The sequence below is a fragment of the Boleophthalmus pectinirostris genome, unplaced genomic scaffold (genome assembly GCF_026225935.1).
Source record: "Boleophthalmus pectinirostris isolate CB_2022bp ecotype Guang Dong unplaced genomic scaffold, ASM2622593v1 HiC_scaffold_6, whole genome shotgun sequence".
In the NCBI taxonomy this organism is placed as follows: domain Eukaryota; kingdom Metazoa; phylum Chordata; class Actinopteri; order Gobiiformes; family Gobiidae; genus Boleophthalmus; species Boleophthalmus pectinirostris.
This window is the reverse complement of record NW_026571447.1, coordinates 14,362,920-14,385,845: the sequence shown is the minus strand read 5'-3', so window position 1 is coordinate 14,385,845 and position 22,926 is coordinate 14,362,920. Positions and strand designations below refer to the sequence as shown.

Sequence of the window (22,926 nt, the reverse complement as noted above, 5' to 3'; positions counted from 1 at the left end):
TGTGAGAAATTAGTCATTTATGACTTTAATTTAACCCACATTAGCAGACAGCAAGTACCGAACAGGAATTTTATCATGAATATAGTTTATTAGATTTTACATTACATAGATTACATGCAGTGATGCAATCACTGTATTTTGTACAGTGCATTATAGGCTCCTAGAATTTAGAATATACAATTTAATCATTACATAACATAGGATTAACATATTAAACAAACGTTGCACATCTCAGTAAAACTGCTGAAGCATTACCTTCACAACACCTTAACCTGGAATATAATGTAGTATCTTATAAAGTGCATACAAAGTCTGTGCTGTGTTATTCTCACAATGGCTTCAATATAGGTAACCCATGCTGGTAGAAGTAGAACAAGTCCTGAATAAGTCCTGATTTATTTTCTTTTAAAACACTGTTCAAACCCCTTTTAACTTGGCCTTGAACTTGAAAATATTGGGAACAGAAAACAAACCAAACATCAACATAAATGCAATAAAATCCCATAGTCTATTTACAAATGAGTATAGTCTGATGTAAGACTCCTGTGGGTTGATATAACACAATGCATGTACCCTCTCACTTATAGCAACAAACTAATAGCAAAAACAACCAGAACTGCACTAACTACTTGTGAGTGCAGCTGGGGCCCTCTTGTGGCCAAAGAGGGGACATTCAGCGTGCCGTTGAGCCATAAGCATGAGGTCACAGTAGCGTTACAGCATTCGAGGTGACATGGAGGTTGTGTAGAGGCTTTGCAAGAAGTTTGCCCTGAACAGTTGGTGGTGCATCCAGCTGTCCACTGCAGGCTGGTGCCAACGGTCTCCTTTTTCAACTGGTTAACAAGAGCACAAAATTAAAACACAAAATATAAGAAGGGGTGCATAAAAACAAAATACAAATAAATTTTACCTGACAGTGTGGTTGTGAGGCAGTGCAAACCTGGGCTGTATTAAAAACTGTGTAGCAGTCTGTGCCATTGCATTTTCCAGTATGACATTTATTTCCCTAAAAAGCATGAACAAAAAGTTAGGGGGTAACTAGTATGATTTATGCTTTATTTTAGCAGACACTTACTCCTTGTGTGGTTGGGGCAGCTGTAGTGGTTGTGGTAGTAGTAGATATGGTTGTAGATCTGCTAGTTGTTGTCATCGCTACAACAATAATATAAATAGAAATAAATGAGGGGAAAATTATTCATTTTCACTCATAGTAATATTGGAGGAGTAATTAGGGTTGTAATAATACTGTAATATAGTTTGAGTAACTAAGTGGACAAAATAGAAATATGTAATATTCTATTAAAGCATTATAGATAGATTAGATAGATTAAATAGATTAGATAGATTAGATAGATAGATAGATATAGATAGAGATATAGATAGATATAGATAGATATATAAATAAAATGCTTTGCTATTTTGTATAAATTACCAAAGATTTTGTAGAACAATTGAGAAGACAGTCTACACACCTGGTGTTGTGGTCATCATCATGGAAGCAAAAGTATCATTGAGGCAATCGGTAGAATTACAGCAGTTGACTGAGCAGTTACTTTGAGATGTATTACCACAGCTCATGGAACAGGAGGCACTGCAGCTAACAGTGTAGCAAATGTCCATCTGTCTTATTAACTACCACATAGCAAAAAGACAATCAAGATTCACATTTGTCTAAGACACATCGGGAAATGAAAATACAATGATCTGATTCTGTTTACCTCACAATAGTCATAACCAGCAGGACACATGGTGGCGTTCTGACTCATGTACATAGAGTAGCAGTCTGAGTAATTACACATGAATGACGGGCAAGAAATCTATAAATTTGATATGAAATATGAAACATTATACTATACAGTTAAAGTTCATGATACAGTACAGTTCTAACTGAATCATTTCTTACATTGCTCATTGAATAATTACTCCATCCAGTGGTTCCAGATGCCCAACCTCCTGAGATAAGATTTTGTTAGTTTACTTTTTATTACTCTGGTAAAGGTTATGATTAGAGCTTACCAGTGTTGCCTCCCATACTGGCAGAGGACATACTGGGGTTCATGCCAGAGCTTGATGAGACAGGTGAAACACTGGGAGAGCCTATAAAAAAAACAAAACATTTTGTTTGTAAGAAAGAGCACAAATACACACCATTTATACCAAATGCAATTAATCTTGCAGCCACTCTACATAATATTTATGTCTGTATAATCCCTTAGTCACCCAGATAGGATCCATAGGATATATTTTTTTTATTTATTTTTTTATTTATTTTTATTTATTTATGTATTTATTTATTTTTATTTATTTATTTATTTATTTTTTGAGTAAAGACATTTAGCAGCTCATCCAAGAAGCTTTTTCAGTTCTGGTCAAATTGCCGGTGGACACTGCCTTATATCTTCCTGAAGGAAGGAGCTAGCTACACTTCACTACCTTTGTCCCGCTGACAGAATAAACTTTTTCTTTGTTATACAGAACATCTGCTTTGATTTTGTGAGAAGATTCATGATATACCATGTAATGTGTACTTTTATTGCTTTATTGTCATACTTCAAGTGCAGTGAATCAGAGCTAAGACTTTATGAGATCAATGTACATATACCTCCAGTGGATACAGAAACAGGTGGACTGATGGATCCTGTTGTGGAAACAATGGAGGGGCTCACAGATGGCATTGCTGTGGTTAGAGCTGTAACTGGGGCAGATGAAGATGTTAACACTTGGGAATTTGCTGTAATAAGAGTTGTGCTGGTTGTTGCTGTGACTACTTTAGCTGTGGTTGTAGGCTGTGGTGTAGTACTGATAGTGACAGATGGTGATGGAGAATGGGCTGTAGTGGTTGTAGTTACAGCTCCAGTTGTTGTGGTTGCCGTAGCAGTGGTTGTAGTTACAGCTCCAGATGTGGTGGGTGCAGCAGTGGTTGTAGTTACAGCTCCAGTTGTTGTGGTTGCCATAGCAGTGTTTGTAGTTACAGCTCCAGATGTGGTGGGTGCAGCAGTGGTTGTAGTTACAGCTCCAGTTGTTGTGGGTGCAGCAGTGGTTGTAGTTACAGCTCCAGTTGTTGTGGTTGCCGTAGCCGTGGTTGTAGTTACAGCTCCAGATGTGGTGGGTGCAGCAGTGGTTGTAGTTAGAGCTCCAGTTGTTGTGGGTGCAGCAGTGGTTGTAGTTACAGCTCCAGTTGTTGTGGTTGCCGTAGCCGTGGTTGTAGTTACAGCTCCAGATGTTGTGGTTGCCGTAGCCGTGGTTGTAGTTACAGCTCCAGATGTGGTGGGTGCAGCAGTGGTTGTAGTTACAGCTCCAGTTGTTGTGGGTGCAGCAGTGGTTGTAGTTACAGCTCCAGTTGTTGTGGTTGCCGTAGCCGTGGTTGTAGTTACAGCTCCAGTTGTTGTGGGTGCAGCAGTGGTTGTAGTTACAGCTCCAGTTGTTGTGGTTGCCGTAGCCGTGGTTGTAGTTACAGCTCCAGATGTGGTGGGTGCAGCAGTGGTTGTAGTTAGAGCTCCAGTTGTTGTGGGTGCAGCAGTGGTTGTAGTTACAGCTCCAGTTGTTGTGGGTGCAGCAGTGGTTGTAGTTACAGCTCCAGTTGTTGTGGGTGCAGCAGTGGTTGTAGTTAGAGCTCCAGTTGTTGTGGGTGCAGCAGTGGTTGTAGTTACAGCTCCAGTTGTTGTGGGTGCAGCAGTGGTTGTAGTTAGAGCTCCAGTTGTTGTGGGTGCAGCAGTGGTTGTAGTTAGAGCTCCAGTTGTTGTGGGTGCAGCAGTGGTTGTAGTTACAGCTCCAGTTGTTGTGGTTGCCGTAGCCGTGGTTGTAGTTACAGCTCCAGATGTGGTGGGTGCAGCAGTGGTTGTTGGTGGAGGTCCAGATGATGTGGCTGTGTGACGAGGCACAAGTGGGGCTAGTTTTAGTTGCTTTAATTGTGTGTTTTAAATTGCATGTTTTTATTTTGTTTTTTTTAATTTGCTTCTTTAGCATAATTTTAGCTTTCCCCTCCCAGCTTGTTGCATAGACATGAGATCCCCACAGCAATCCAAGCTTGCAATCATTCACACCGGCTCAGTGTTGCGACAGAGAAAAGATAAATGTGCAAGTGACAGTGGCATACAGAAGAGAGGTGCAGGAGATAGACCCAAGGTTTAGAAGTTTTGTTTTGTTTTTAGCAAATTTAGCTGACATTTTTATAACCAAATTAGAAAAAGATAGAGAAATAACACTGCAAAAATATGCAATGAAAACAGCACGTACAATAATAAAATTATTGCTGGATTGTAATTGTTAATGTTTATATTAGTGTTCTAATTGTTAGTGTTAGTAAATAGTCTGTCATTGCCTAAAGCAGCCATTCTTAAACTCTCAGATAATTAACTGGAGGGATCACCAATTTTGGTAAAATGGTTTTCACTGGAGCTATACCTGGTCGCCCCAGACCAACAGACATGGAGCTGCTGTTTTAATATTTGAGTTTCTTTATTCTCCATTTTAATTTAATCTTTTAGTTTGTTTTATTCAGACTTTTTAATCATGTCATTATTTAAATTAAATTTTATTGTAATACATTATTTATTTATTTATTTTAACTAGAGCATTTGTATTGTTACACCACCATGCTATCCAAACTTTTTTTTTTTTTAACCATACAATGTATGGTAAAACACATGAAAAATTTACAATAAACCCCAACCTGTAACAGTTGTGGCTGCAATAGTTGTAATACCTCCAGTTGAGGTGGGCATGGCTGTAGTGGTTGCAGTTACAGTTGTGGTGGGCATGGCTGTAGTGGTTGCAGTTACAGTTGTGGTGGGCATGGCTGTAGTGGTTGCAGTTACAGTTGAGGTGGGCATGGCTGTGGTTGTAGAAGCAGCTGCAGATGAGGCGGCTGTGGTAACTGCCCCGAAAACTGGTGATATGAGCAGAAGTAATCCTAAAAGGAACAGATGCCAGTTCCCTATAAATTAAATTAAAGAAGAAACATAATGAGGAAAGAGGATATAACTGTACTAAGACTGTATTGTGTTGTTTAGCATGATTAATACCTCCACATCATTTCAATGTTTTGAAGTGAAACAGTGAAGACTATATTCATTGATTAAATTCTCTGTGTCATTTTTTATGTTGCTTTACTGATAGTTTTTCAATTGCTGTGAGTTGCACAGAATATAAAACAATAATAGTTAATAATGAAGATAAGCTGAAGATGAAGTCAAGATAAATTAAATGATTACTTAAAACCCCTTCCACAAAGGCAACCTGGGAGGAGCAGTGAGTTTCAAATCTTGATGCAAAGCTAAGCTCTTGTAACTCCCGTTAAGAAATGGAACAGTGGATAACATGCACATGTAGAGCATTTCTAATAGAGGAGGAAATCAGTGCAACATTGCAGGTTAGAGTCTATTTTGTATTACTAGTGCATTTTCTCAATCAAATGTTCATTTTACCAAATTCTAACTTTGCATAATGATCTTTTCTTTAGCCTAAATAATTTGGCATAGTATATCGTATACAATACTGCAGATAATTACCTTTTAAAGAAGTCAAAGCCATTGTAGAACCCCAGACAGTGTTTGATCCAGCCTATAAAAACATGACACCAATTAAAATGCACCCTCACAAAATGACATTTGACATGACAAAATCACAGTCTGATGTCAACTGCAATGCAAATTCTTTACCTAAGTTTTCTGAATTACAACTGGGTTAATTCATTGAGCAGTCCTTTTTGATCTGTGGCTTCCCCTTTTTACAATGCCCAAATTGTTCAAAGAAAACTGATCTCATAATTGTAAGTTAGCTCAATTACTGTCAAAAAGGGAAGGCAAATTTCAAAACAATTCCTTTATATTTCTGTTTGCTTCCACTTATTTACAGTTAGATGCTTTATATAAAAATCTGCACTGTGGTGATGGTAATTACCAGTAATATTAACCCGAGGTGACACCATAGGTAATGTGGTAGAGTTTATTAGAGAACGCAATTAAATATGTTTGTTCCTCGGAATGGACCCCTTGGGAAATGGTGATGGTTTGTTTTTTTACTCTTTCCCTTGGATCCCAGCTCAGCCTCCTGTGGCCCACTCACTGTGGAAACAGCAATGACAACAGTGGCCATTTTGATATCCTTAAAATGGGCTTTTATGTAAACATAGACATTTTATAAATAAACATGAATAATTTAAAGATTCTAGTGAGTAAAAATACCTGAAGACAACAGAAAAGAACAAGAGAAGTATAGAGAACATAAAAAACATAAATGTCAGATATTACAGTAAAAATACATAAGTGAACTGAAGTAAAGACTGATGTAAGACAGTGAATTTTAGGTTCAATAGTCATTTTAAATTTCTTTCTTTTTATTCAGAAAAAATATATTGATGCCTATTGATGCCGTCCACAGATGCTCCACGAAAAGGATGCCAAAACATGTCAGCTAATTAAATATTAAAACTATTAAATAGATCATTCAATGGAAAAAAAAAGAAGTTATCCAGAGGCTTTCCAAAACAAAATGACTTTATACATGTTAGATCCTGTAAAACCATAACATTTCAGGTTAGTCTTTAAAGTAGAGTGAAAAAGTACCTTAAAATACTGACGCAAATAGCTATAAGCAACTTCTACTCTATAATAAACAAAATAATTGCTTACTTTCTTTGCTACAGTGGTCCTGATCTTTATGACAAAACACCAACATCCACTATAATGTCGCCAAATTCAAATGACCAAAAAAAGTCCAACCGACCAGTGGACTCACCTGTCTTACTTTCTGGCCGCTCAAAGTCAGCTGCAGTTGAAGCTGAATGAGTCCTTTCTGTATAGTTACCTCTATGGTTAGCCCCGCGTCGCGTCACCTCCCAGCCTTCACTTCCTGCTGACTGCCCTCGAGTAGAAATAAGTGGAGTCTCTCACCTTCTTCACTGTACGTATCATCCCAAGAGAAGAAGGAGGCTGCGTGCTACTGGTTGCTGGGTGGGTCTAAAGATGCTTGCAGTTTGATGTCCTAATAACTGGAGGGAAAATATATTAGTTATATTAGTATTAGTTTTTCTGCAATTAAGGTATAAAACAACATTTCCCATATAATCTATGAGTTGCATGTGTGGATATTGTGTTACGTTTTATTACAGTGTTAAGCTTGTTCTAAGGTTGACAAAAACTCTCCTCCCTGCAATTAAAGATTTACAAAAATAGCTGGGTGGATTAAGTGGTTTTTTTTGTTTTTTGTTTTTTTCTTCATTCAGAGTGTTCAGGTGAGATTTCATTTCCTGATACACTGATTGTATAGGGAACCTCTTGGTTTCTGTTCAACACAATGTGAAATCAGAGCCCCTCTTTCCACCAGCTATAAAGCCCCCACACACTACAATTACCTCTTTGTGGCCTAAAGAAAAGTAGAATTCTCGGGCAGCACACGAAAGGCATTGCACAATTCAGGTGAGAGAAGCTGTCTGTGTTCTGTTCATTGAAACTGAAAAGAGAGGGAAAAATGAAATCATTGAAGAATTTTGTCAAGTTGGTGAGATATCAAATTAACACAATATCAAATTCAGAGAGCACACATTTTTCGTGTTATGTAAGGAGTCATATGCTCTAATTCACTGTGACAACGATTATTCCTGATGGCAATGGTACAGATAAAAAACAAATATTTTTTTTGGTAAAGGACCCATATTATGATATTTTTTGTGTTATTATCTTGTTTCTTCATCACAAACATTCCCATTGTGTTTTGTTTCATTTACACATGTTTAACGCAGAAACCCTGTATTTAGTTCTTCTCTCAAACGGAAAACAATCTGTTCCACACTGTGATATCATGTGGTGATACAGTGAGTACTCCACTGTGTTTTTAAACTTAGTACACCTTAATCGTGTGGATGATTTCAGCAGTAATATTGCCAATCTCTACTGTACAAAATGTGAAAGATTGCTGTTAATTTAAAAAAAAAAAAAAAAAAAAAGCTTCATGACGTCACAAGGTGGACCAGAGCATTTTGAGCTTTGGAGCTGTACACAGTCTAATAATGCAGGATCACTCAAATGTGTGATTGGAACAAAACATAACTCCTGGTATGTTTTTGAAGAGGTAACAGCATTCTTACATGGTTAAAAGCTCACAAGAGTACATTTTGTGTAATATAGGACCTTTAATTAGAAATTGTTTATTTTACAATAGAAAAGATATACTGTATACTTGTAACTATGTACTATTGCAGGTGAAGAGAAACCACCAAATGAACAGCGCATTTCTGAAAAGTCTTCTGACCATCACTATTATTCTCTGCATGGATAACCTGGAATGACTCATGGCACGGACATAAGCTGCAGAGTGTCTATTGATGGACATGTTTACAGCGCACACATGACCTGACCAGGTACATTTATGAGGCTTTCACTCACAACTCGCCCTGAACCATATTCCCTGTAGGCTCACATTTCACCTGAATTCCCAGTGTCATCTGAAACCCAAAGTCACTCGCACTGTATAATCAACAGAAGAAGTGCCTCCATGCAATTGATTTCGGAAATATATATGGTCAGTATGGTTTCAGTAAAAATAACACAAATGCAGCAGCGAAAAGTGACAAAAAGAGAATAGATGACCACAAATGTACTAATGTGTCTATGGGCTTGTCACTGTAAAATTTTAATTTAAATATCAATTTAATTATATGGGCTTGGCACTGTAGAATTTAAAATCAAATTTAATTCTGCAGTGCCAAGCCCATAGACACACTGGTATATTTGCTATCACCTCTTCGTCACCTTTCACTGCTGCATTTGTGTTGTGTTTTACTCAAACCATACTGACCATATGTATATTTCCGAACTCAGTTGCACTGAGGCACTTCTCCCCTTGAATTAAATTCAAATTTAAATGTAATGTTTAATTTTAATTTTAATTTTATTAAAAGCATGAATAAAATAAAGTAGTAAATTGTTACCATATATTTTCATCACTGCATACTGTGATGGGATGATGGTGATGATGGGATGGTAATATGGAGAAAGAGTCTTGCCTAAAGGCTCAACAACAAAATTGGGTCAGTGAGTAAACCAGATACATTCAAACTACATTCAAGTACAAAATACTTGATAATGACAAAACAATACGAGGAAAGTGTAGTTGACAATCCCTTCTTTACTTCCGGTAGGACTCAACAAATCAAATTAAGTAGACTGGATGGAAGTGAACTCTTTAACGTGTTTAACTAAGAAGATTAGACTAGCCAGATTTAGCTAGCCAGCAGTTGTCAGCAGCACTGTCCACACACACACACAGCCTGTGGTGCATAGCAACAGGTCAGGGGAGCCGCGGACTTTCACAAAGGACTGACGCCCATTGAGCAAATATGAACTAGAGCGATTTATGATGACATCACCCTCTCTACCAGTTAGTCCAATACAAAGGTTAGTGTTTATGTAGTTCATATTTATGCATTCAAACTACATTATTGTTATTGTTTACTGGTTTATGTATTAGGGTTGTCATAAGTACTGAAAATCACACACTAATCAATATTAAAACTAGTGTAGAATCTATATACTACTATAAACTATAATGATACTAAAAATGTCATATTCACATTACAGAAAGTTTCATAATGATCTTGACCTGTATCAGAGCAAGTATAAGATCACATAGACTAGTATATGCCTATGGACCACATAGTAGTATAAAAATTTGATTCTACTGAAGAGTTTTTGTTATTGTCATGGTATCAAAATCAGTATTAGTACCTTGACAACACTATTACGTAAACATGTTTCTGTTTGTAATACCTAGAGACATTCTTCTCTGTACAGTAATGTAAGGCTATGCTGCCATGCTCTTCCACAATGGCCTATGTCCTGTGGCCTGTTTGTACATGGACATTCAAGGGGATTCTGTGCGCCTGCAGGTTCCTCTGGGTGAGTGTGTCAAAGGAATAGTACTGTATAACTTAATATATACTTTAACTTTAGTGATTTGTAACTTTTCATTTTCAATGCAGATCTGTCCATATAATGCCGTTCAGTTCTTGCCACGAGAAAGACGCAAAATCAACTACACACAGGGACAGTCAATAGCAAATAAAGGTAAGAATCTTCACATAAGAAATATATGCAGTATATGCAGTAAATATAATAAATACAATATATTACATACTACAACACTAGCTATAAGGTGTCAGAAAAGGAATAAACTGTGAGTTTTAGTGCAAGTGTGGATTTTATGTGTGAACTGAAGGCTTAAAGCTGAACTGAACAATATCAAAACTGTGTACTTTTACTTTATAAACATTATTAAGGGTCAAGCATTGGCCACTGTGCTGTGCCAGTTCAGTTTTGGCAGTGTCTGCTTGTCTGATGATATTGCTTATAAAAGTTTTAATAGTTGATGATGCTTCTACAATGAGTCTGTTAGGAATTAGAAACATCGTAGACTTGAACTCTTCCTTTAAAATTATGATTTGATAATGATATGATTTCTGTTCTATGCTCTGGAGGTGGAAGGTGGAAACCTTGTGATGTCATGAAGCTGTAGTTTTCAAGTTAACAGCCCTTTTTTTTTTTTACCTTTTGTTTAGTAAATACAGGAAATTCCAGGGCTGAAATAATCCAGTGATTCTAGTGAAAGGGTAGGTTTCACTAGAATTTAAAAGTTTAAAAACACAGTGGAGCACTTCCTATATTAGCACATGACGTCATAAGGTGGAACAGAGTGTTTTCCATTTGAGAGAAGAACTCAGGAATCCTGCATTAAACATGTGCAGAAGAAAACAAACAAAATTCTAGGTCCTGATGAGGAAACAACATTATAACATTGATCAGAAAATAGCATAATAGTAATGCCCAGCCTGCTTAGCTTCTGAGATCTGACAGGATCAGGCTTTGACAAGCTGGTATGGCCATAATTGAGTTGTACTTTTTTAGTATTCCTTTTATCTACACATTAAAGGATAGGGTATTTAATATGAAGTTGAATGATGCTCATTATAAATGGTTTGACATCTAAATAACAAATTATATATGTGAACCAGTGTTAAAATATGTAGGAATTAAAAAAAAAAAAAAAAGTGAGCTGAATCAAATACTCCTACACTGAAAATGTGACTGTGCAGAGAATGATGGGAAAAATAATAATAAAAAGTAAATGCAAGGGTTGGGGCAGTTTTTGTTTTTATGTGTAGCTGTTTTAGATTTCCAAATGCAAGTTGTGTTGATTAATTTTAATATGTTTAAAAAATATATATGTATAAATATTAACTTTTGTGTAACAAGGCTATGAATGCAAAGTCCCTGGCACCATACCCGGGAGCCCTGACCATACCACAGAACTCCACAATAGAGTGACCAAGACAGAGAGGGAGATCCTGGCCCTGAAGACCAGAATAGCCTGTGAGAGGGCATCATGGGAGCGCAGGTTTGCAGAGCTGCAGAGAAAACAGGATCACCTCCTCACCCAGGTCTGTTCAGATGCACTGTTAAGAGTGAGTGTGTGTGTGCATGCATGCGTGCATGTGTGTCCGTGTGTATATGTGTGTCTGTATTTATGTGAATCATATGAATCACCTCATGACTGTTGCCCTGATATCCTCAGATGGCCTCTGGAGGAGTGCAGGAAGTGGGGAGTGAATCTGGACTGGACAATAGCGAGGTCTTTGAGGAAAGCACAAGTAAATTATTATATATATATATATATATATATATATATATATATATATATATATATATATATATATATATATATATATATATATATATATATATATATATATATATTTTTTTTTTTTTTTTTTATTATAGGTCTGGATCTGCAATTAGCAAATCACAAAGGGCAAGGGTTTTTGAAGTCGCCAACCATACTTTCAACAGACAACATAATATCCTGTCTTATTCTTTTTAAAAGCACTAGATCTGTACATGCTCTGAAAAATATGTGGTTCTTGTATTGCTTAGTTCATAGGCCCATTTTCCTAGATGTGTTTGAAATGAGATATTAGATATCACTATTTGATATGTTCCCCAATTGTACAGCCAGAAAGTATTGACCTAGGACAGAGCATATTAATCAGTGTGTACAAGCAGCTTCAACACAAATATGCCTGAGTTAACACAGTAGCTAGATGTGCTGTCCTAAAGCATATAAAAACATTTAAACATTCAGTTAGACAACAGCAGATCCATTACTTATCTGAGACACTACAAAGAAAGTAGAGTAAAACAGTCATAAGTAAAAGTTTAAAAAAATCCATGATCTACTGAGTAGTTAATAAATATTCACATTTCTTGAGCTTGTCAAGTTTAGTAATGACTTATGTTGTCTGAATGCTAACAGGTGAAGTGTCAGATAACAGTGTCAGCGAATACTCCTGTGCATCCTCAGACAAGAGCTCAAGACTGTCCTCCTCTTCATTGTCTATTACCAGGTAGAAAAACACACATATTTCTCATTGTTACTAAGACATGGCGCTGGATGCCCCAATCCAGCTTTTCCCGTTGTAGTACTGATTTCTGCTGGTATGCTTTCAAGTATCTGCCAATACAGGATGTCGATATAGACTGAAAATAAAATTTATTTCATTTTACTTAATTAACATGTACCAAAAGTAATCCAAATGTGTATATAGCTATTGTTTATACTTCAGCTAACTACAGAAAATCGTTGTGTACCGGTAAATAGAAATTCAAACATTATAAAACTTCCTGGGCTGAGTTCGACCAGTAAATACATCACATTATATGCTGAAGCAAAATTTTCTGAATACGTGCGAATATCTGATACCAATCTACCAATCTCTAGCTATGACCATAAAATATGATACTGAAAAATGAAATGAGCTCATGAGTGACAATGCAGTGTGTTGACGAAATTGTCTTGTTGTGATTTAATGTGTTTAAAGCAGCGTTATGCTCAAATACAAAGCCTATTCCCCACTTCTCCTATTGAGCTGTCTTTGTCATGCTATGAGTGAGTAATAGGCAGATTTAACCAATCATTGTGAAGTATGAACTCTAAGATCAGTACAGCAGCTAGCTTTAGATTTCAAGTTAAGTCAATACAAAGTTGTTAAATGATAATGTCACTTTCAGGTTAAACTGACAACTTCACAGCTGCTCTAGCTTTATTTTTGGAAGTGACACACTCCAGTAAACAGAGACAGTGTGTATATCAACTGAGATAAAATAAAAAAGTGTGATCTATGCTTTAAAAATGTCACATTAACTTTAAGAACATGAAGTTATCTCCACTTTTTGAAATTGATAGTGTGTGTTTCTGTTTTGTTTTTTTGCATATTAAAACTAAGCTTAATGCTTTTCTACATGTAAATGAGCCCAAGTCAGCCACACTGATTACTTCTAATCTTCAGTCCACTGTACAACCAATCTGACTATTTTTGAATGTCTTAAATTTGACTTTACAAGTGTCTTAATTTACAGTTAAAAATAATGAGTAGCCTCATAGGTCCCAGTTATTTATTTATTTATTTTTATTGTGAAAGGCTTTATAAAGCTACATATTACTATTCATTTCTTTCCATTTCCATTTATTTTCATATGTAATGTATTTTTGTAACTCCTCAATCTGAACAATTGTTCTGCAATCGTCTTCACAAATCAAAGCTTTCATTATCAACATTGTAAGTTTATGGCTGTCATATTTCCCACATTCTCACATATCAGTCTCTTTCTCAGTGTGAAGTCTTCCCCTCACCGTGTGTTTGTGCCTCACTCTGCTCTGGACCTGAGGTTGGGGCACAGGGTCAGGATCATGCTGCCATCTGGTCGCATCAGCACAGGAGCAGTGCGTTTCATCGGTCACCTGCAGGGGGAGGAAGAGCTCCACCTGGGCATTGAACTGCACTCTCCAGACCATGGATTAAGAGATGGCAGCCACAGGGGGCAATGCTACTTTGAATGGTGACTTTTTTTTGGGATAATCTGTTGAAAAAGAAATGGGGAGTCACAGATGAACTATTTTCTTATGAGCTTTAAGACATGTTAGAATGCAGTTACCTCATTAAAAAACATACCTGGAGTTGTGTTTTGTTTCATCCACACGTTTGAGTAATCTTTTATTATTACTCTTTCTACATCAGCAAGCTCAAAATGCTTTTTTCCACTGAATGATGTCACGTAGTGGTAGTTTTCAAGTTAATGGCTACCTTTTACATTTAGTTTAGAAGAGATCGGCAATTCCAGGGCTGAAATAATCCAATTCTAGTGAAGTTGTATCAAGTTTAAAATCACAGTGTAGCACTTCCTGTATTACCACATGACATCACAAGGTGGAACAAAGTGTTTTCTGTTTATTTTCTTAGCCTAAAAATGCAGAGTGTGTTAAACATGTGTGAATGAAACAAAACACAACTCCAGATATGTTCTTGATGATGAAACAGTATAGTAACATAGATCAAAAAATTGTTTAATATGAGCCCTTCAACTTTTCTGGTGGAAGGTCTGATATAGGCTTGTTACCTTGGAGATGTTGTTTTGCCTACAATATTCCAAAGTATGACATTAAATTCATCCTGGAAGACAGGCCAGGTCAAGTTAAAGGTCAGAGGCGACTCCACCCACGTGGTGGTGGAGGTATTACTCAAGGTATTATTGTAGCGTATTTGTATTTAGATAAGTTAAATGATATGTGCTCCTGTGGGATATTCCAAGCAACGCCTTGTCAGTATTATACAGGATAAGAACAGGTGGCATACCCTTCACCAGAAAATAACATAGTGCATCTTTAAAAGACTTTCAGTATTCATGATTGGGTTTTGGTTATTTGGGTGGAAAATTCCTAGGATAATAACATTTAAAGCCATAGGATAAAATATTGCTAAACATTCAATACAACATGCATTACGTTTTATATGTACTTATATGCATTTTGAATTTTTTCTGTCTCTTGCAGCAAACCTGGCTATGGTGCCTTTGTACCATTCCACAAACTCCTTATGGCCTGGGAATAATGACGGACACCACTGAAAACTATGGACTTTGATTCCTGGAGCATTGGCTCACCTGAAGAAAAAAAAAAAAAGATTATTAATACAAGAAATCTTTTCAAATGTGAACATGAAAAGACAATAAAAATGACCTGATGTGAAAATGAAAGGTGAGAATGTTCAAGTCATGTCTGTACAGACTACAGTGACTCATGGTACTGGAATTTAGAGTTTATCAGTTAAAAGACTTGTTTTGATGAGTTGTTTTATTGTATTGCTTTTATTACTTATTTTACTTTTTCTATTTTTGTCCAATGATTTACTTTTTCTTTGTTCAATTGTTTAAATTATTTCCAAATGTTTTCCAAAAGATTACAAACCGCTTTAGACAAATCTGCTGCTTAAATCAGTAATCTGGTGATGTGTTGTGGCACAATGAACAAAGCATTTATCACTCAATTATAATTGATATGAAATGAATTATATATAAGATGTCTTTAAATGCTTTTTAAATTGCTGCTTGTAATGGTAAATCCCCTACATCACGTCATTTCTTTCATTATCTATTCACAAAACAAAATGCCCCTTTTTTCAAAGAAGCCATTAAAGCTTGGCCCCAGGGAGTGTCACTCCATGCAAATCTCTCATCATATATTACCCACTGGAATTCTTTATCCTGTTTCCTTGTATTACCTTTGCATCTCATTAAATAGATAGTATTTCCATGGAAGAATAAGATCTCTTAATAATAAGATTCTTATTATAAATGCATGAGTATTACATATATTTGCTCTCAGAATTTCTTCAAAGTTTGCAAATGCAGTTGTATTGGATATTTTAAATTTACAAATAAAGACTGACATGGCATTTCAAATTTATATTCTCATTTTCTTGAAAGCAGCAGACAGTATAGGGACAAAATGAACATGTTTCTGCAAAAGTAGAGTTAGAGCAAGAACTGTAGATTTTCTTTACTACTTCAAAGAGACAGAGAGACGTGTTGTCTCACGTGTTGCACTATTGTTTTTCAGTAGCGCCCATAGTTGGTTCAGTTGACATTGTTGAACCCCTTAGGGACAGGCTTGGAAATACAGACAAATATAGACATATTCAGTGACCTTTTCTCCCAAACATTCACACGAAATGAGTTTGTGATTTGTTCAAGCTTGTAACGTGAGCTGGCAAGTTGAAAATCCTTAGGCCTACATAGAGGAAATGGCTAAGGTCTGCTTAGGAAATGTTTGAAGGGCATGTTATGTTATCTTGATTAATTGAAAGAATTTTTCACTTTAAAATGTATTTATTTGTTTTATTTAAATTATATTTACATTACATTCATTGATTACATTTATAGTTTGAAAACTAAAATCCATTACAAAGTTCATAATTATTTGTTTTTAGACATGTAGTACCATGGTCACACAAATACCTGTGTATGCACAACCTTTTATGGGAGCATGTTGTGAAACTAAATCTTGTTCCTGGTACAAGAGAAAGGACAAAGACCATATCAGTTTTGGATTCTGGTAAAACTGCGCTACTTCCTTGAAGAATTTATTTTGCATTCTGTCATGAATGTAATATTGAGTCATAACTTGGCAGCCTTTATTTAGAATTAAATTAAGGCTGACAATATATGGTAAAAAAATCACTAAAACAGATCAATAATACTCATAGTCATCATGAGAACTTCCATCAATAACAACCTGACACAATATGTATCAACAGTACACGCTCTAGAAACACGCTTCTAGAGAATTGTTGGAATTAAAACACACTCCATCTTACATTTGACACTAGGGCCATACGACCATTTTCACATAAATTGTTCTGTATTAAAAACAAAACAATAAAAAAATCTTGTCACAAGGCTCATATGCATGCATAGTGGTCTCAAATCTGAATAAATACATCAGCATTTGATACAAAACATATTGCCAATTCTTTATTCAAATCTGTGCTAATGTAATACAGACGGTAATAATTATACAATCAGTGTTCCTTATTGGAAAATTCCCTTCTGATTCTTCACTTTCAATATCTCTCCTGCCAGTATTTCAGGGTCCATTAGATTTGGGAACATGTTCATAACAATATCGACATCTTTGGGGTTAAAAATGGCTTGTAACCGACTGCGTAGTTCCATCTTTGGGTCATCAGTGGAAGCTGGCGGTGGCCTTAGGTGGTACTGGGGGTGACTGTAAGGGCTGCTGGGGTGAAGGGAATGAGCTGTGCCTGGGTTACTTGTCCTCGCTTGTGGCATGCAACTGTACGGATCAGACCAATAATTCTGGTCAGGATGAGGTGCTCTGCTGTACTGAAGATGGACTGGTAGGCTGCCTTTATTTGGAATACTGCACGGATAAGCAAAGGAGTTGTATTTGGGATGTTCCTCCATGTTTCTGGCAGGCTGCTGTCCAGTGGATAAGGGAAGCATGAAAGAACAGAAGTTTTTCTCCTGCACAGAGGCATGTCTGGATCCAGATGCGGCCATGCTTTGTTGTTGGGACCAGAGCCGGTGGGAGTTGCTATGGCTGTCGTAAGAGCCCAGGCCAGAGTCCAGGTACTCCTGAGAGCCGTTGGCATAGTAATGACTGTGCATGAGCTGAGGTTGCCCTGCCCACTCACTCTGACTGTGCTCCCCACTAAGTTGTATGTGATTCTGACTGCTCCCATGAGAGTCTCTGTACAAGAGGACATTTTCACTAACCTGGATGTTTTTGACAGGATCTGCATCTCCCAAATAGAACTTTGGTGATGATCGGGCACTTGGTTCATTTGAGGAAATCTGGGCTTTTTCTCTCAGTTCATCAGCCACAGACATGTAAGACTGGTTGGTCCGCTCTGGGTGATAGAACTTGCATTTGATGCCGTAAGTGCACTTTTTGTCTGCAAAAGAAAAAAAAATAAAACTTTTCAGCTTCAGTGGATGGTTTCTAAATTGAAGATTGTAGCACAAAATTGGATTTCTGAGGCTGAATACATAACAGCGCAGCATGATAAGATCTTAGTTGCTTTTGGCTTTATGCTGCAATACAATATAGAGCATCTTCACATTTAATCAGTTCAGTATCAAAACAGATTCTAACTGAACTTATGTGGAAAAACACTTGCTCTAACTCAGGACAATGGCAGAACCAAAACAGACAACAGTCAACCAGTTATTTATGTTACAAAAGGTAAGGGAAAACAGGTTAAACCTCACCGTAGGGACAAAGTTGTCTCTTCTGTTCTATAGGCAGGGGCTTTTTTCTGAGGAAGTTGTCAAGAGTGGGGCCATGGCGACCAAGAGGGTCATCTGGGGGCATGAATCTGAAAAAAAAAAAAACCACACACACACGGACACAGTTACTTGCATGTAGCATATTAGTCATGGAAGAAGCGATTTGTTTGACTAATTACACACCAGAGAATATCAGGCTTGCAATCGCATTAATTATTTATGAGGCAGTGCTAAAACAGGACAGGCCCTTCCAGTGCCTCATAGCTCACCTGTCATTCACAAATGAGTACATCAGAAGCCTCTCTTCAATGCACTTTTTCCACTCCGGTTTTTCTCCTTGGAGGTCACGATAGGTGTCATTGGATACAATCACGGCCTCGGACTCGGACGCTACCTGGACAATGTAGCGATCATCATAACAAACCACTCGCTTGCCCCTGACATGACGAGAAGGAGTGAAGACAAGGATGCCACGGTTTTCAAGCTCTGTCAAGATGCGTTGATCTGAGGAATGAATGAATGAGGAATGAATGAGAATACTTTTACATTACATTTCTTAAGACATTATATTTATGATGTAAAGTACATTCAACAAAACAGGTGTATTACAACTACCCAGAGAAGGTGTTGAATAATAATTAAAGAGCTCATTTTATGCTATCCTTAGTTCTATGCTATAATGTTGTTTCCTCATCACGTACCTGGAGTTGTTTGTTTCATTCACACTTGATTAACACACAAAACTTGCATATTTAGCCTGAGTTTTTCTCTCACACTGAAAACACTCTGTGTCACCTTGTGATGTCATGTGGTAATACACGAAAGTGGTCCATTGTGTTTTTAAAACTGCCAATTGCCAATCTCTGCTGAACAAAATGTAAAAGGTAGCTGTTAATTTTAAAACTACCACTTCATGACATCATAGATCATTTTGAGCTTTATGTAAACAGAATAATAATAAAGGGTTACTCAAACATGTGTGAATGAAACAAAACACAACTCCAGGTATGTTTTTAAGGAGGTTACAGTAGTATAACATGGCTCAAAGTTCAAGTCAATTTTGCGTAATACAGGAACTTTAAATAGTCCAGTAGTAACACATCTCAAGATGTATGTATTCATAGAAAAACACTACTCTTGCCAACAACAGGCACTTCTTTGATTACCAGCTAGAGTGCACTAGAAACCTCACTCTCCCACTAAACAAAAGGACAAGTACAAACAAACCTGTCTAAGGTTTGATATCAAATTACCAAAAAAAAAAGAATGAATGAAAACAGCTTATATTGTGCGTGCTCCAGGATGTAGAAATGATTTCTTAACTTGTGTGTGAATGTAAAGCAGTGATGCACAGATAAAGCACTCAGAGTCTAGTGAGTGTCTTTGTGAAGGCAGTCACCACTTCGAGTTCACGCAGTGCTCAGTCATAAACTAGGTGTGGAAGAACAAATACAGCTGTACTTCCTGATGGGGAATACCCAGCTCCACTGTAGAGCTTTTTTCTGACTTCCTTGTTGAGGGAATAAAAATAATACCTTTGGACAGTTTCACCCAGAAAGAAGGAGAACTCAAGACATGATGTACTGGCTTCTATCCTTTCAATTAGTTTTCCAATATCACAACATCATCACATTCCTTGCTATATTTACAACAATAAAAAAAACAAATATTTGTTTCTGCAAGACTCCAAGGAACATACACCAATAACATAGCATTTGCACTTAAAGGTGCACTATGTAACTCCCCAACTTGTCTCCATGGAGATGTTGTTGCTTGGCTTACAATGTTCCACAGTATGCCATTAAACTTGTCTATCTCTACATCTCAATTAAAAGTCTTGTAATTGAATAAAGCTAGAGAGATAACTTTATTGCCATATCATAGTATTTGTCTCATTGAGACAAGCAGGTACAGATCCCCACCAAAAAGCTAAACAATACACTACAAAAGGGCAAGAACTAACTTACATTTAAAATAATGTAAGTTTACAACAATAGTATCATTATAAACTAATACACTGTATAAAATGTGTTAATCTGTAACTGTTACTGCTTTACATATTAAGTTTCTTACATGTACTGGGTGAATACTGAGAATTTCCCTTCTTTGAAATCAAATGCATGTGTTACACATGACATCCAAACATTTGTTTGCTACTGTGAAACTAATCTTCATACAGATAATTTTGCTTTGAAATTCCTGGCCCAGAATCAAGCAGGAACTCTCACATCCCTTCATTCCAGGAAGAAGAAAATGCAAACTATTTCCTCATAGCAGCAATTTCACTCATTACTCCAGTTCTGTTAATGCTAAACTATGACAGGACCTGCAGTCCTCTTGTGTCTTTGAATGAAAACTCTTAATACAAAGTTGTATTGTATCCTGGCTGTAACCCAAAGTTTCCTTGCTTGTACATTTATATTCTTACCAGTAATGGGGGCAACAGCCCGGGGTTGCTCTTTGCGCCAGGTGGGAACAAACACTTTTATATCATTATGACCTCTGTCCAGGAAAAAGTTCACTGCCAGCTGGATGCCTCTACACGAGAAGATCTCTTTGTTGCCATGACTGTAAAAAAGCAGGTGCAGAAAGTGAGGGAAAAAAATATTATAAAGAAGTTGTTAAAAGTCAGTAGTATGTCTCTGAATCAGTTCTGAGCAAATTTGCATATTTGCGCAGAACAAAACATGCACAGACAGAGTGGGGAGTGCACTTTCAACACCAAACCGTAGAACGTGTTTCAGAGTCCAGAGGAGTACCTGTCTGCACTTTTGTAGAGATAAAGTTGATCATTATCTAGGACTTGGTTACGTCTTCAAGTCTTTAGATTAAGTACTGACAGTTTAAAAAAAAATATATATATATTACAGTATGAATAACATGAGGATTTGTGGTGAAATAAACACTTGCACTTCTCATTCAGTAAATAGGATATAACCTTACCTCATGGCCACATTGCTGCCATCAATAACAATAGGCCTAAGATCCTCATCTGTATGTTTCTTGTGCACAGCTTCTGGCGTGTTTCTGGAAGGTCCAGAGGTCCAGCTGGGAGGCAGGAGAGAGTTCTTGAACCCTGTGCTCCTCTCATCATTTTCTGAATTTGAAATGCAGGGGGCTGCCCGGGCCCCAATCCGAACCAATTCTCCCAGGACCGCGTTGGTGTCAGTGTCTAGGTCTAGCTTCCTCAGGGCAGCCTCCACGTCTTCTGAAGAGTAGCCAAGTTTTCTGAAGAAGTCCACTTTGAGTTGAAGCTCATTGCCATCTGGTTTTGTCAGGTCTGGAGCTGGATTCTTGCAAGGGAGTGCCATTATATATCATCTGATTTTCCTAAACAGAAAAAGTCGTGTTAGATTTACATATAACAGTAAAAAAAAATCTCATCCTGACTACACTGTTACAACTGTCATAGTAAAAATGTTGGAGGATTTGAAGTGGGGCATAGATGATAATTTTCTTAGCAACATTTATTTTATCCGATATCTACTGAACTATTTAGTTTCGTACACCAGACTACAGCCTTGTCTACCGTGTTGTTTAAGATTATAAAGTAATGAATGTTTATGAAGTCTTAAAGATTAGATACAGACAATAGTAGGCTATGGAAAGTAAAGCATGCTGTTATAAATGATAAGATGGGGTAAACAAAAAAGGTAGGCTACAGCATTATGACACAGCTCAAACAGATCAACTTAAATACTATATAATTACTAGCTGACGCAATAACACAAAGCAACTTACTGTATTACTAAACGTTAGTTGGTTAAACATGATCAACGAGACTAAATCTGTTAACACGTTTGAGTAGGCTACAAGTAGGTTAACAAAAGCACTTGAGAAGACAAAAGATAAAGTACATAGCCTACCTGACAGGTGACGGCCAGGTAAACACGACGTAACTGCGGTCGACAGGTAAAGAGAGCGCACTTCGCGACGACGCCAAATATAAGTGCACCGGCTACTTGCACCAGTGTGATCGCTATGCCTCGTGTTTTGTTTTTCCGCAGAAGTCAAAGTTTTCCTGTACAGTAAGTAGGCTGAATGGGTGAATGGGCTTGACTTTTAGGCGCCTCCCTCCTGGGAAATTATTTCTTTCTTCCCTGTTCGTCCAGAGCGTTCAGTCACGGGCGGCGTGCGCAGGCTTCCTGGTGTGTTCCCCTCTCGTGCATTACATTACAGCCCTGGCATAATGTCAGCGTGATGACCGTAAAGTGAAATAATCATGTCAGGAAGGAAGAGGGATGTGTTTGGGCAACTCTAACGACAAAAAAGGTTCATTACGGGTAACTAGGCCTACATGCCGTGTTAAAATAGAATAGAGAGCGTCACTTTGACCGATCAGGGGCCTCTGACGGGCACACAGCTTAGAAACAGGTAGACAGAGGTTGGTTTAAGGGTCCATATTACCATATTTTCTGATCTACCTGTATGCTATAAAGTTGTTTTGTCATCCAAAAAATACATATTTTTTTTTGTTTTTTTTTACACACCCAAACCCGGTATATTTAGGCTGAGTTCTTCTCTCAAGCAGAAAACACTCTGTTCCACCTTGTGATGTCATGCAATGGGGAAGTGCTCCACCGTGTTTTTAAACTTCATACACCTTCATTAGAATCATTTGGATATTTTCAGCCCTGGAATTGCCATCTTTACTGAACTAAAGGTAAAAGGCAGACGTTAACTTGAAAACAACCACTACTTGACATCATAAGGTGGAACAGAGGATTTAATCTTTGGCGATGTATACAGAGTAATATTAAAGAATTACTTAAATGTATCAATGAAACAA

General features: G+C 37.2%; 2 protein-coding genes across 5 annotated transcripts; both read right to left on the bottom strand.

Moving 5' to 3' along the window:
• Window positions 1-160: 160 nt before the first annotated feature.
• On the bottom strand, window positions 161-14,662 carry LOC129411914 (uncharacterized). Of its 3 annotated transcripts, XM_055164312.1 has the most exons (14): window positions 14,003-14,662; window positions 13,684-13,910; window positions 11,541-11,627; window positions 7,355-7,452; window positions 6,894-6,991; window positions 5,511-5,562; window positions 4,706-4,936; window positions 2,017-2,097; window positions 1,904-1,953; window positions 1,719-1,817; window positions 1,473-1,632; window positions 1,076-1,152; window positions 911-1,006; window positions 161-833 (listed from the first exon to the last, which is right to left on the bottom strand). In XM_055164312.1, the coding sequence occupies exons 5-14, from the start codon at window positions 6,912-6,914 to the stop codon at window positions 582-584; spliced, it is 1,119 nt and encodes a 372-aa protein (XP_055020287.1). In that variant the 5' UTR covers window positions 6,915-6,991; window positions 7,355-7,452; window positions 11,541-11,627; window positions 13,684-13,910; window positions 14,003-14,662; the 3' UTR covers window positions 161-581. The 3 variants fall into 3 exon arrangements, with proteins under 3 accessions (XP_055020287.1, XP_055020290.1, XP_055020288.1); XM_055164315.1 differs by lacking the exons at window positions 11,541-11,627; window positions 13,684-13,910; window positions 14,003-14,662 and adding an exon at window positions 8,930-9,546 and having other exon boundaries at window positions 5,511-6,065; XM_055164313.1 differs by lacking the exons at window positions 11,541-11,627; window positions 13,684-13,910; window positions 14,003-14,662 and adding an exon at window positions 8,930-9,546.
• Window positions 14,663-14,839: 177 nt separating this feature from the next.
• LOC110174260 (endoribonuclease ZC3H12A) lies at window positions 14,840-22,236 on the bottom strand. Of its 2 annotated transcripts, XM_020940327.2 has the most exons (7): window positions 22,004-22,236; window positions 21,081-21,467; window positions 20,566-20,705; window positions 18,407-18,641; window positions 18,120-18,226; window positions 17,625-17,803; window positions 14,840-14,990 (listed from the first exon to the last, which is right to left on the bottom strand). In XM_020940327.2, exons 2-7 carry the CDS (start codon window positions 21,446-21,448, stop codon window positions 14,958-14,960), a joined length of 1,062 nt encoding a protein of 353 aa, XP_020795986.1. In that variant the 5' UTR covers window positions 21,449-21,467; window positions 22,004-22,236; the 3' UTR covers window positions 14,840-14,957. The 2 variants fall into 2 exon arrangements, with proteins under 2 accessions (XP_020795986.1, XP_020795985.1); XM_020940326.2 differs by lacking the exon at window positions 14,840-14,990 and having other exon boundaries at window positions 16,208-17,803; window positions 22,004-22,231.
• Between the last annotated feature and the right edge of the window lie 690 nt (window positions 22,237-22,926).